The sequence below is a fragment of the Mytilus galloprovincialis genome, chromosome 9, assembly GCF_965363235.1.
Source record: "Mytilus galloprovincialis chromosome 9, xbMytGall1.hap1.1, whole genome shotgun sequence".
Lineage (NCBI taxonomy): Eukaryota > Metazoa > Mollusca > Bivalvia > Mytilida > Mytilidae > Mytilus > Mytilus galloprovincialis.
This window is the reverse complement of record NC_134846.1, coordinates 42,272,824-42,286,678: the sequence shown is the minus strand read 5'-3', so window position 1 is coordinate 42,286,678 and position 13,855 is coordinate 42,272,824. Positions and strand designations below refer to the sequence as shown.

The 13,855-nt window shown below is 30.3% G+C and overlaps 1 protein-coding gene across 5 annotated transcripts in view; it reads left to right on the top strand.

Annotated features, from left to right (window-relative positions):
• The window catches only part of LOC143045029 (metallophosphoesterase 1-like), a 35,735-nt gene extending 31,282 nt beyond the window's left edge, over positions 1-4,453 (top strand). For all 5 annotated transcript variants that reach the window (XM_076217313.1, XM_076217312.1, XM_076217311.1 and 2 more), the window contains one exon: positions 4,066-4,453. In XM_076217313.1, the coding sequence (XP_076073428.1) occupies positions 4,066-4,196 (131 nt within the window). In that variant the 3' untranslated portion in view covers positions 4,197-4,453. The remainder of the gene's footprint in view (positions 1-4,065) is intronic.
• The last annotated feature ends 9,402 nt before the right edge of the window (positions 4,454-13,855 follow it).

The following is a 13,855-nucleotide window of genomic DNA, read 5'->3' as shown; positions in this document are numbered from 1 at the left end:
GATTCAGATCGATTATTCCCCTTGTCGGTGTAAAAATGCAGGGAAAGAAATAATCGACATTTTGATAGTTTCTGACTAGAGATAAACACATTAAAGATGTAAAATAATGTTTTTTTATCCACATTTTCATACTTGAGTTGTTCATGAATCTTTAAAGAATCACCGTGCATACGAAGAGAAAAAAGGGGGGATACTCTGACGTTATACTTTGTGAGGGTTTTCGTAACCAAATGTTCATTTTTAAACATATGTGTGTCATATCTGCCGATTGAAAATAATATTATCTTGCTTCCTTCCTTAAGTTTGAATATCATAGGGTCTTTACGACTTTTAGATTACCAAGGTTTAGCATAGGCCATAGTGAAATAACGTGATGACGAACGACATAACAGTATTTCTAAAACAAAATGATTCTCCTGATAGGGAAAACACTTTTTAAAACAAGCACTAGTGCATGGTAGTATGTAGCCCCTTCTATCAAACTCATGTTTTATGAGAAATATTTATCTATTCAGCCCTATAAAAGTTTTTTCAATGTTTTTTACTTAAAAACATTTTTAATTAATATAAGGATCAGTTACTTTCACATCACATGTGTGAATGGGTCTTTTTTAAAACTATATCAGCTATAAGCAATAATTTCTAGAGCTATGTTCATTTTTTGAACGTGCATCATTCATTGATTGCACTTTTTCCAGTACAAAACAGTAAATTATTATAGAAAAAAAAACATTAAAAAAAGAAATTTCCTTGAGATAAATCTATTTGTTTATTCAATAAAGTTGTATGCATGTGAAAGCCTTGAGTTCAGTATGAGTATTATCTGCATGCCTATTACATACAAATATGACTATGCTAAAGGTTTCAATGTCAAAGAAACTTAATTTTTCATTCATTTCAAATAGTTTGCTCAAAATTAAAACAAAAAGCATTGCATATGTCACATTGAATTGCACATGTCACATTGAATTTAAACTAATAATCCTTATAACAATGCATACAATACTTCCTTGTAGGTTTCCATGATCCATAATAAATGTATGGACATATATACATGTATCATCCTGTTGGTTTTCATATGATAATGCTGTACTAGATAATTCTTTATTCATATACTTGTCTTTTTTTATTTCACATGTATCATGCAAATAATATTCCTATATATCCATGTAAAATGTTGTGAATTACAATATGTACAATAAGTACATGCAGGTACCACATATGATGTTTGAATTATAATGATCACTTAGTTCACAGCTTTATGTATATATCCAAAATTATCTCAACTACTGCACATGATGCATAATGATATGAATATTTCCTTTTGTGTGTTGATCCTTCAAAAAAGAAGTGCACAGTCATTTCCTCTCATGTTTTTATTTCTTTATTTCTTTGTCTTGAATGTTCCAGAGTCAGTTTTAACAGTAATCAAATCCTTCCTTTTATTGTAATACTGAAAATTTCAGCATTCCAAAAGTTACATGTGACATGGCATGGGGTTTTCATATTCAACACGGTTTTAATATTTTTGTTATATATCATCAAGCTTTTATCTAAAAAAAATATTGATTTCACTTTCTTTTCATGCATATATCTAAAACTGCCCCCATATATCTGGTTACAAATTGTCTGATAATTTCCTTGTGTGTGTTGATCTTCATAAGAAAGAAGTGGTCACTCTTTTTCTCTGATAACTTTTTTCAAATTTCAGTTAGGCTATTATAGTTAAAACTAACATGTATGACACCATTGCCTCCAAGTCATCTTCATGCATGTACTGAAAAAAATATGTAAACCATTAATGGCATTTAAAAGTAATTGGTATTCATATTATGATACAAATAGAAAACTTCAGTCAAAGTTGTCACATTTGTGTATTCCTTAATTATTATTGAATTAAAAGAAAACTTGACACAAAGTTTAATTGATGAATTATCTGTAAAAGTACAATAAAGTTTGTAAGTACAACTTACTTTAACTGATATTCACCCATCACATTGCTTTGCCAATTTGTTATTAATAATCAATATGAATTAATCAAGATTGGGTGAGTGTGACACCAGATAACTTATATATATTCACATAAACTGAGGGTCTGGATGGTGTTTACAGAATAGATACACCAATCATGTAATAATCCCTATGGGCAAAAGTGAAAATTTAAAGGCTGAGACATTAAAGTTTAAGAAAACACTGATAATAAAAGAGAATGATGGTATGTTGAAATACAAAGAATAGAGAATAATGAGCAAAACAGATAAAGATTATACAAAATGGTATATGAAATATAGAACTGAAGGGAATCATTAATTATAATACAATTAATACTTACATTGAATTGTGTAGACCTTATATCATAGAAACTACACTCTTTATGCATTAACTGTCAACTTATTAGTGCCAGTTGTAAATCAATCTGCAAAAGAAGTTACAATAATTACACAATTAAGATTGATCTGTTGATGTAAATTGTTTTATAACAAGTGTGTCAAAATTTGAAAAGATTTACACAAACACACATATACTTCAGATACACATTATTATAGTTAATCAATATTAAAAGTACATATGTAATTTAGTCTTATGTCTATATATTAAAAAAAGATAGGACAAAAAATTCAAATGTACACTAAAAGGGATGATTTAAAAATAATACTATAATGACTTAGCATCAAATTTAAAACCATAAATGAAAACTTTAAGTTGTTAATAAATTATGGCCATGATAAAAAATAATATTTCTCACATATAACATATCTCATGTGAATGCTTACACAATTTTACTAAATACAGACTGAGGCATAAGTATGATGCATAGAGTCATGCATGCATATATTTTGAATAATTAGGGACGCCTCCGGGTGCGGGAATTTCTCGCTAAATTGAAGACCTGTTGGCGACCCTCTGCTGTTGTTTTTTATTTGGTCGGGTTGTTGTCTCTTTGACACATTCCCCATTTCCATTCTCAATTTTATATATTTTGAATAATTCTTTGTTTTACTTCTACAATATGTTATAAATTGGAATAAGGAATGATTTAACATGCGATCGATTTTAAGATTAAGGTACAAATATACCTAATAGATATTTAAAGAAAATGTTAAGGTGTTTGCATACGAGACTAATTAAAGGGCGGAGGGGTGATAAAGGCATAGGTGAAAGGTGGCGGGCCTCAGCCGGCATGTTGTTCGGACATTTTAACAAATTCTACTGCTTACGTTGCATGGTCGATCATGGTTTCTGACCACCGATATCCCAAATTTAAACATTTGACCGGCATGAATGCATCCCTGGTCAGTCTGCAAACTGTCGACGTGAAACTATTTTTATAAAGTCAATAGCTAATAAAGATTGGATTGTTTATAAGCAAGTAAAATAGTGTTAACGTGAAAAATTAATTCAAAGGAAGTTTCAACAGACTGCCCACATCATGCTGACAGCGAAACTTGTAAATAACCACATTTTTAAGTAAACATGCAGCTTTCTCTTCAGACTACATTCATAATCGTGAATGAAATGAATATCCAAGATCCTCGAAAGAAGGCTAATATAATTTAAAACTAACGTACCTCAAAATATAAGCAGCCCACATCTATATTAACGTGTTGTTGTCGAACTGAAGACACTGACTATAATCATTAATGTATTTCCATTTTTATGCAAGTACTTAAAAGTATTACCCTTGACTGTCTTTTCCTCTGTTCCAGTTTTCCCCCACACTTAACTTTAGCTTTATTCACCCAATTTTTTTTTAAACTAATGCACAAATTGGTATGCCCAACACAGTCAAATAGCAATTAATTTTCTGTTAACTTTATGATCGCAGAATTTGAGGATACCCATCTTTGTCTGTTAAAATAAAAATGCCATTCTTTATAATGAACAGCAAGGATAAAACTTTATCATTGTACAAAAATGTACCTTGAAAAAAAGAAGGTGTAAGTCAATACATATATATGATCTTCTTTTTTATTCTTAAAATATTACAAACAGTAGTCTGTAGATATTAATATCCATAGACTAACTAGCTTAGCAAAATACAATTTTATTTGAATATTTTTGCAGGAAAGAATGGTGAATTGTCCTATACAGTTTTATGGACACCAGCGAGATATAAAATGTTATATGGATATTTAGTGGCAATATGTGTATGTTTACTAGTCTGTCTTGCTTCAAGGTTGTTCAGGAAGAGATGACATCAGAAGAAACTCTAAAAATATTGGTGATTTCAGCCGGCATTATATACTGCAATGACAAAACCAATCTAATATCAAATTTGTTAAAATTGAACCAGTATTGTGAAATATGTATATTTTCCCTATTTTTCTGAAAATATGACAATATTATATATTTTTACATCCAAGATTTCTGCTGGCATTTTTGATGTATTTTGTAATTTTGGTCATATTGGTTATAAGTTAGATTGAATATATAAAAATAGTTGATAGTAAAATGTTATTGCCTTAAAAAACAAATTTTGAGGTAACTTTAATCTTTTTGCTAGTGTTTTAAAAATGTTTACAAGAAAAATGACATTTAAATGACAAAAAGTTACTCATTCAAAATATACATGACTAGAAATATGACTTGATATATGACATTTTTTTTTTTAATTTATAGTTTAGTATATTCGATATTTTCAATTCAGTATGGAAATGGTTTTTGTTCTTCTAATTGATTGCTTTGTTATAAATACCTTTTTATAGACAAACTTCTCCTGAACAGTGACTGGATTCCATTATTTAAACATTGATATTACCATGTACAGATGAGATGTATTAAGAGTTTGGATCAAATGTTTTCTTACATTTATTATTTATACAGAATTTACATGAAAATTGTTGTTAAGCAAGAAGTTTAAGCTAGATTTGAAAATTATATATTTTAGTATAAAATGTTTGTTTGTTGTTATGATGAAAATGTGCAATTTTGAAATGGTGCCTTAATTGTAAAAAGTGTTTGACTGTTTAAACCATGCATGTCCAATTAATAGTTGACAATTCTAATGCAACAAAGTTTGAAACGTTCATTTTGATTGGATAACGTCACTAATTTTCATGGCCTCAATTGACAATTGATGCTATGGAATGTATGTGCAAACGCAGCCGATATATGACAGATTTTAAATACATGTTTTGATGTTGTTTTCTGTCAGTTTCATTAGAATGTAGATAACAATATTGTATTTTAAGCTCCGACGACATAAATTGGTGATTTGATGGTCGCAAATTACAGTTTACTGTCTCTGCTAACGTGTCACCAGTAAACTTAATTTGCGACCATCAAATTACCAATTGATGCTGTCGGAGCTTAAAATACAATACAGTTATCTCCTAATTGTATGCTTTTTGGTGTGACCTTCAATTCAAATATGCTTATATTATATATATTAAATACATTTTAATGTATATATTTAAAATATTTAAAATATATATATCTAGCAACACTTGTTTATTGCTTGAACATGAATTTTTTTACCAATGATTCCTAGCCATAGACAAATTTAGAGGTCTTTTTTTGTGAATGAGTTAAGCTGTTTGAGCATAGGTTAGTTGGCATAATTGAACAATTGACTCTAACTGTGAAATAATAACAGATGCATAGTTTGACATTAGAAATGTGCTAGAAAAATACTTGAATATGAAAGTTGTCTCTAAAACCTTACTCACGGAATGGGAAAAAGATATTGAACTTGTTGAAGAATCATAGCACTACAACTCAGCAACCTTTTATGATAAAGGAAAATTTTAAATATATTTATGCAATGAAAGGAAAAACATCTTAGATATTATTTTAATGTTTTCTATTTTAATATTTGATCTCTCAGTACACATGGTACATGTACAGGACAATCATATATTGTATTATAGTGTCAAATATTGTAATCTAGTTACAAATGTTGTATTCTAGTTTCAAATATTGTATTTAAGTTTTTATTATATTGTATTCCAGTTTCAATATGGTCTCTACCCTTACATTAGATATTTTTATAAAGAGAGATTATTTCACATGGCATTTTTTTTAGATTAAACATATTTTTTTTTTCAAAATGACAAATGGATTAGACCTAAGTTATACAACTTAGTAACGTCTTCTCCATTTTTTTGCATTTGTTAGTTACTCAAGTTTGGAATAGTAATTAAAATATTATTTTCCCTTATACTATTTATGATGTTGCTGTATGAAATCCCCTTTGCAGTACTGCTGCTGATTTTTGAGTGAAAGCATGCATATTTATAGTGTTAACATAGAAATATTTGCATCTGAGATCTTCAATTCGATATCCAGGTTGGGTTTTTCAAAAACTTTTATTGCTGCTTATCTGCCAAGCTTTTTGTGTTCTAGGATTGATTAAAAGTAAAGAATGAATCCAGTTTGGTTTACAAATCTTCCTGTTACTTTCTGAGCTATTATGTTAAAAAAAAATCAACCAAGCATATCATTATTTTACAAAACAGGGGTCAAATTCATATCACATGTTGGAAAGATAACCCTCTTGTCCATACATCCTTTATAATAGATGTTGTTAATACATGTATTGCCTTTAATAAGTACAAATTCTATGGTAAATGGAAAATGAGAATTTTGTAATAAAGAATAAAATTATTTGTGGCCTGCAAAATATAGATTACTTGACTAAAGTCAACGATTTTCAATATTTCTGGATTCCCATATGGGTAAAAATGTTTGTTATATGACAATATAGACCAACCATGTGAAATTCTTAAGGGTCAGCAAGGTCCTTAAACACCCAAGCCAATCTGACAATATTTCCAAACACTGACAAAACTCATTAAATTTATATTGATTAATGGAATCAAGGCCTTAATTTTTTTTATATACGCATGTGTGAACAAAGATGGTTGGGTTTTTTTCTAGAGCGATAAACCTAGTAAAATAAGACATTTCGTGTTGCTATTGGAAATTATCAATGCATTTTATTTGAACATTTTGGACTAACTAATATATGAATTCGAAAAAGAAAGGAAACGATGGAAGGAAAAGGAGGAATTCAAATGTGCAAAATTCAAGTAGTGAGAAACCTGGTAAACAGAACTGTGCTCACAATGTTATCAAAGGTAAAAAGGTAAACAAAGTCAAAGATACTTGTACCGAGAAAGACTTGATTATGAACAACAATAATGCAATGAACTCTTTCACACCAAACTTCACACCAAATTTTAGCTCCCCAGTACTGCAAGGAAGTGGAAATCTTCAACAATTTCAAAATATCCAAAATCCAAGTTCTCCGATGTCTGGTTTCTATGGCATTCCTTACACCCCACAAGGCCCGATTCCACAACCAGTTTGTAACTCTACTATGAACCAACCAACAGATAGTATGAAAATTGACAACCTGGCGAATAAAGTTGACGAAATGTGCAAAAAACTGTCTTCAATAGATTCTTTGACTGAAAAAATCGACAAATTTCAATCTACGGTTAGTGCTATGGTTTTAAAGGTAGAAAATGTAACAAAGCGAGTAGGTGAAATGGAACACAGCTTAGAATTCTTGGGTGCGCAATACGAGGCCGGCAGAAAAGAAGATGCTGATATGAAAACTGACATTTCAGACATTAAATCATATAACGAAGAGATTGGCGTAAACTTTAATCGCTTGACTACAGACCTAAACGATCTACGTGAACGGCATCTAGATCTCCAAACACGTTCTATGAGAGAAAATCTTATATTCTCGGGAATTCAAGAATCTAGCGACAACGAAGAAAGCGAAGAGACGGGAGAAATCTTAAAACAATTCATGATAAAAGAACTTAAATTATCAAACCCGATTGAATTCGTCCGTGCGCACAGATTCGGTAGAGCAGACAAAAAACCTAGGCCAATAGTTTGCAGATTCAAATCGTTTAACGATAGAGAACTAGTTCGGAAAAATGCAAACGTACTTAAAGGGAAAAACTATGGGATTAGTGAACAATTCCCGAAAGAGGTAAACGACCGTCGCAAGGTACTATGGCCATACTTTAAAGAGGCAAAGGAACAACACAAGAAGGCACACTTTAAACGCGACAGACTATTCATAGATGGCAAAGAATTTATTCCTGACGACAGAACTAACCACAACATGGAAACAGATAACAACCCAGCAAACACAAGATACGAGAAACAAGGAGCCAAACCGAAGCATTTTCCCCGCAGAGGACCCCAAAAGAAGAAAAATGGTAACGGTGAATAGGTGAACCGTGGAGGATCAAAAGAAACTTCTAGTAAATTTAGTTACTCACGCGGAACTGACGACCTTGAAAATGAACATTTAAATTTTAGCTCAGACTTTAATAATAATCTACACCTATTGTCTTTAAATGTATGTGGGTTGAAAACAAAACTATTATACCCAGAATTTCAAACTTTACTCAATACTTTCGATATTATTTGTCTAACTGAAACTAAACTTGATGACTTTGATGATTTAATGTTAGATAACTATGTTTTTAAATATAAGAATAGAAAGAAATTTATAAATAAATCAGGTGGCATAGCTTTAGGCTATAAAAGTTACTTAGAAGATTTTATAAAACCTATTGATACTGAATGTAAATTTGTATTATGGTTCAGTGTTGACAAAGTAATTTTGAAGACATCTGAAAATGTAATTTTTGGTATTATTTATGTGCCACCTGAGAGTAGTAACTATTCATCAGTTGATGCTTTTTCTGAAATTGAATTAGAATTTCAAAGATTAAATAAAAATTCTGAATTTATTTGTTTACTTGGAGATATGAATGCACGTACGGGAATTTTGCCCGATTATGTTGATTTAAATGCAAATGACGATTTTTTTGAACAAAATGTTTTAGATATCAGTGAGTTTACTGACGTTACAATTTTAGATGACATGGGTTTGTCAAGATTAAGAAACAGCCCAGACACTGTCATAAACAGTTTTGGTCGAAAGCTTATAAGTTTTTGCAAAGATAATAACTTATTTATTTTTAATGGTAGAGTTGGAAAGGATAAAATTGGAATGTCAACAAGTAAAAATAACAGTGTAATTGACTATGTTGTTGGTACTTCTTTATTGCTACAAATTGTACATGATTTTGAAATATTTGAATTCAATAAGCTTTATTCAGATGTACATTCACCACTTGCACTTACATTACGTCTAAATGATAGTTTTTCTGGAAAAAAGAGTACAAATAAAAAATCATTTCCAAGAATTAAACCATGGAAACAAGAAAAAAGTGAATTATTCAAGAGTAATATAGATCAAGAAAAACTTGCATCTCTGCATTCAAATCTGCTCGATGCCATTAGTGATACTGAAACTGTGGTTAAATATGATATTGATACTTTTATACAAGAAGTCACTTCTATACTTTTGCAGTCTGCAGAACAAACTTTAGGAACACAGAGGCCGGTAATTGATACACGTAATTGTCAAGAAAGCAAACTATGGTTTAACGGAGATTGCAAAAAGTCTAGAAGGGATTATCGTAAAGCAAAGAGATTATACAAAAAGTATGGTTCAAACCTTTTTAAGAGCAGATTGAAATTGACAGAAAATGCATATAAGAGAACTCTGGATAAAAATATTATTAATTTTAATAGAGAGATGAGAATAAAAATGAAAAAAATGAGATCAAAAAATCCCAAAGAGTTTTGGAAAATTTTTAACAAAGGTCGAAGAAAAAGAAATACAAATATTTCTATAGATGTATTGCTAGATTTTTTCAAAGATTTAAATAAAAATAAGTTTGATGGTCAAAATGACTTTGATATACAAAATGATGTAAATGATGTACAAAATGATATGTTGAATTGTAATATAACGATTGAAGAAATAAAAAAGGCAATACAAGCTTCAAAAAACAACAAATCACCGGGTGAAGATAATGTTATAAATGAATATATATCATCGTCTTTTGAGAAAATGAGTGACATATATGTACTTTTATTTAACTTAATTTTTGAAACAGGTATTGTGCCTGAAGCATGGCTTGCTGGTATAATAATACCGATTTTTAAGAACAAAGGCGACCAGTTAGATCCAAAAAATTACAGGCCTATCACTTTGTTGTCTTGCCTGGGGAAAATATTTACCTCGGTATTGAACACTAGATTAAATAATTATCTTGATGAATACATGTTATTACATCAAAACCAAGCTGGTTTTAGAAGTGGTTTTTCTACAAATGACCACATTTTTTCTTTATATGCTTTATTTGAGCTATTGCGTTTTAAAAAGAAAAAACTCCATTGTGCATTTGTGGACTTTGAGAAGGCGTTCGACTTTGTTCATAGAAATTCTTTATTTTTTAAACTTTTGCAAAATAATGTAAATGGTAGATTTTTACGTATTATTCAAAATATGTATGAAGGTATTAAATCATATATTAGACATAATGACGAATGTTCAGGGTTTTTTAAGTGTGAACTAGGAGTTAGACAAGGTGAAAATCTATCTCCTGTACTTTTTTCATTGTATCTTAATGATCTTCAATCATATTTAGAAGAACATAATATAAAAGGGTTAGAATCAATCAGTTGCGATATTGAAAATGAGTTAACGATCTATCTTAAAATTCTATTGTTTTTATATGCAGACGATACTATTTTGTTATCAGAATCAAGCAAGGATTTACAGTTTATGTTGGATACGTTTTCAAATTATTGTGAAAATTGGAAACTGAAAGTTAATATTGAAAAAACAAAAATTCTTATATTTTCTAGAGGAAGAATTTCAGAAAAAGAAAAATTTTATTTTTGTAATAAAGAAATAGAAATTGTCAAAGACTACAAGTATCTTGGTGTATTTTTTGCAAGAAGTGGATCTTTTTTAACCACAAGAAAATATTTAAGAGACCAGGGAACAAAAGCAATGTATAGTTTATTAAAAAAATGTCGAAGACATAATTTATCAATTGAATGTCAATTAGATATGTTCGATAAATCCATTTTACCAGTATTACTTTACAGTTCAGAGATCTGGGGTTTTGAAAATTTAGATGTTTTAGAAAAAGTACACTTGCGTTTTTGCAAGCTCATATTAAACCTAAAGCAGACAACGCCAAATAGCATTATTTATGGAGAACTCGGACGATTTCCGATCTCGCTAACAGTTAAGATGCGAATGATAAAATTTTGGTGTAGATTAGTAAATGGTGAAGAGGAAAAAATCTCCTCAATTCTTTACAAATTGCTGTTTGTATATTTTGAGAATTATGGCTTTGAAAACAAATGGTTGAAATTTGTTAAAAGCATTTTTGATAACTGTGGTCTATCAAATGTATGGAGATCCCAGTCTTATTTTTCTACAGAATGGATAGAAAACTGTGTAGAACTTAGATTAAAAGACCAATTTAAGCAAGAATGGTCGTCTGACATTTTTAATTCAAGTAAAACAATTTGTTATAGAATATTTAAGAATGAATTCTGTTTTGAACGTTATTTATCGTTATTACCCACATATCTTATGTATTATATATGTAAATTCAGATGTGGCTGTCATCGTTTGCCAATTGAATCGGGCAGATGGCATAAAATTCAAAGAGACGAAAGAACATGCATTATATGTAACTCAAATGAAATAGGTGATGAGTACCATTATATTTTAGTTTGTAACTTTTTTAGTTCAGAAAGAAAGAAATTGTTACCGAAATATTGTCAAAAAAATGCAAATACTGCAAAATTTAATCAGTTATTCTCATCAACTGACATTATTGTATTAGAAAAACTAGCAAGATTCATTAAACATGTATTATCAATTGTCGTCCCTCCTGGTTAGTTAAATTGTGTTTAACATACACAATTAAATGAACTGTCTTTTTCCATATTTATTTACGCATGCACTATTATATTATTATATTATAATTGTATACTAATTTCTCTGTAACTATGTATGTTTATGAGAATAAAATATTCGTATATTCGTATTTTTGTAGAAAATGTATAGGGTTGTTACATTTTACAAAATATATGTGCAGTTTTATGTACACATTTACATCCGATTGCATTGAGTGTGTAGGAAAAGGTAATATCTGGGTTAGTTTGCTAGCTGAACAGTGAAGTCATTAATAGACAAGTTATACTACCCTCCTTTCGAAATAGCCTAGTCATAGAGACAGATATTTGGTTATCTGTCAGACTAGTTTACTCTTAAAGGATGGAAGTTTACCTAACCTAATAATGACTTCATGGTTCATCTAGCAAGCAAGCATACCAAGTATACTACCTTTGCCTACACACTCAATGCAATCAGCTGTAATGAATGTATGTTTTTCTTATTCTGTGATCTGTTTTTGATTGCAATATTGTAAGCAAAACATTCCAATATTTTTTATATAAAACAATTTTTTTAACCTGACAAATTTTAAAATGCTTAAATGCTTATGATGCTTGCATTGTGATACTTAAGAAGTTACTTTCTTACCTTGTACCAATATATTGATATTTTTATGGTTGTGTTGTTTCTGCATTTATGTAATTTTGTGCAGTTAATATGATATAAAATGTTAAATGATGTATTTAATACAAAATCAATATATAAGTTGTTGAATCTTTTTGTATGAAATCCTTTTTATGGCAAACTACCTGTGTACTGCGGATTAATTTTATTTCCATGGGTACCAATTTTTGTGGATGCAGGAAAAAAATGGTTTTTTTTGTGGATTCTTTATTACATGGTTTTCACAAATTCTGAACACATGTCTATCATTTCTATACACTACCAAGAATTTACTCACGTTTATTTGGTTCATTTCTACCCTTGTATATATCAGTACTGTTCGGCAAGACAGAAAACTTGTAATGTTATACTTTTTGTTTATTCAGTACTGTTTTTAACAGTACTGTTTCAGGATACTTTCAATCTGATGACACTTCAATTCTGGGTTCACTTTTACCCTCAAAATCACTATAATAAGTACGGATATAAAATGATAAGGATTCCAAAGTAGTTAAGGTACTATGATTTAAAGTGAAGTGAGGATAACAATCTACATTGGTGGAGGAAGCCAGAATGCCCTTATAAAACCATTGATTAAATTAAAATGCAAACTTCTTTACTTTCTTCCTAAGAAGTTCCTGTATAAAGTTAGCCTCATATGAAAAAATGGATCAAATCAACAAGAAAAATTGTTTCCCATGGGAATGCCCATTGCAAGCCTATGCCCTGTCAAATATATAACCACACTCCAAATTCAAAGCTGGAATATTGTGTCTAGTCTTGTCCCAATGTTCTAGGAGTGTGACACTGACTCCAGGTTAATACTGTTAAAATTTCGTTTTGTCTTCTTTACTTTTCGAGAAAATTGCTAAAACAACCTTGAACAGAGAATTATTTAGATTAAGAGTTAATTAAGAATTCTAGAAAATGGAAAGGTTTAGACCATGGGATGTTACCCTAATGTTGTCATTAGTTTTCTTCTGAAAAAAGACCTTGTATAAAATTGAGGATGGAAATGGGGAATGTGTCAAGGAGACAACAACGGGACCATAGAACAGAAAACATGGTTATATGTATGATTACACCCCTGTGATCATGTATGTATGGTCACACCACTGTGATCATGCATGTATGGTCACACCACTGTGATCATGCATGTATGGTCACACCACTGTGATCATGTATGTATGGTCACACCACTGTGATCATGCATGTATGGTCACACCACTGTGATCATGTGATCATGCATGTATGGTCACACCACTGTGATCATGTATGTATGGTCACACCACTGTGATCATGTATGTATGGTCACACCACTGTGATCATGTATGTATGGTCACACCACTGTGATTATGTATGTATGGTCACACCACTGTGATCATGTATGTATGGTCACACCACTGTGATCATGCATGTATGGTAACACCACTGTGATCATGTATG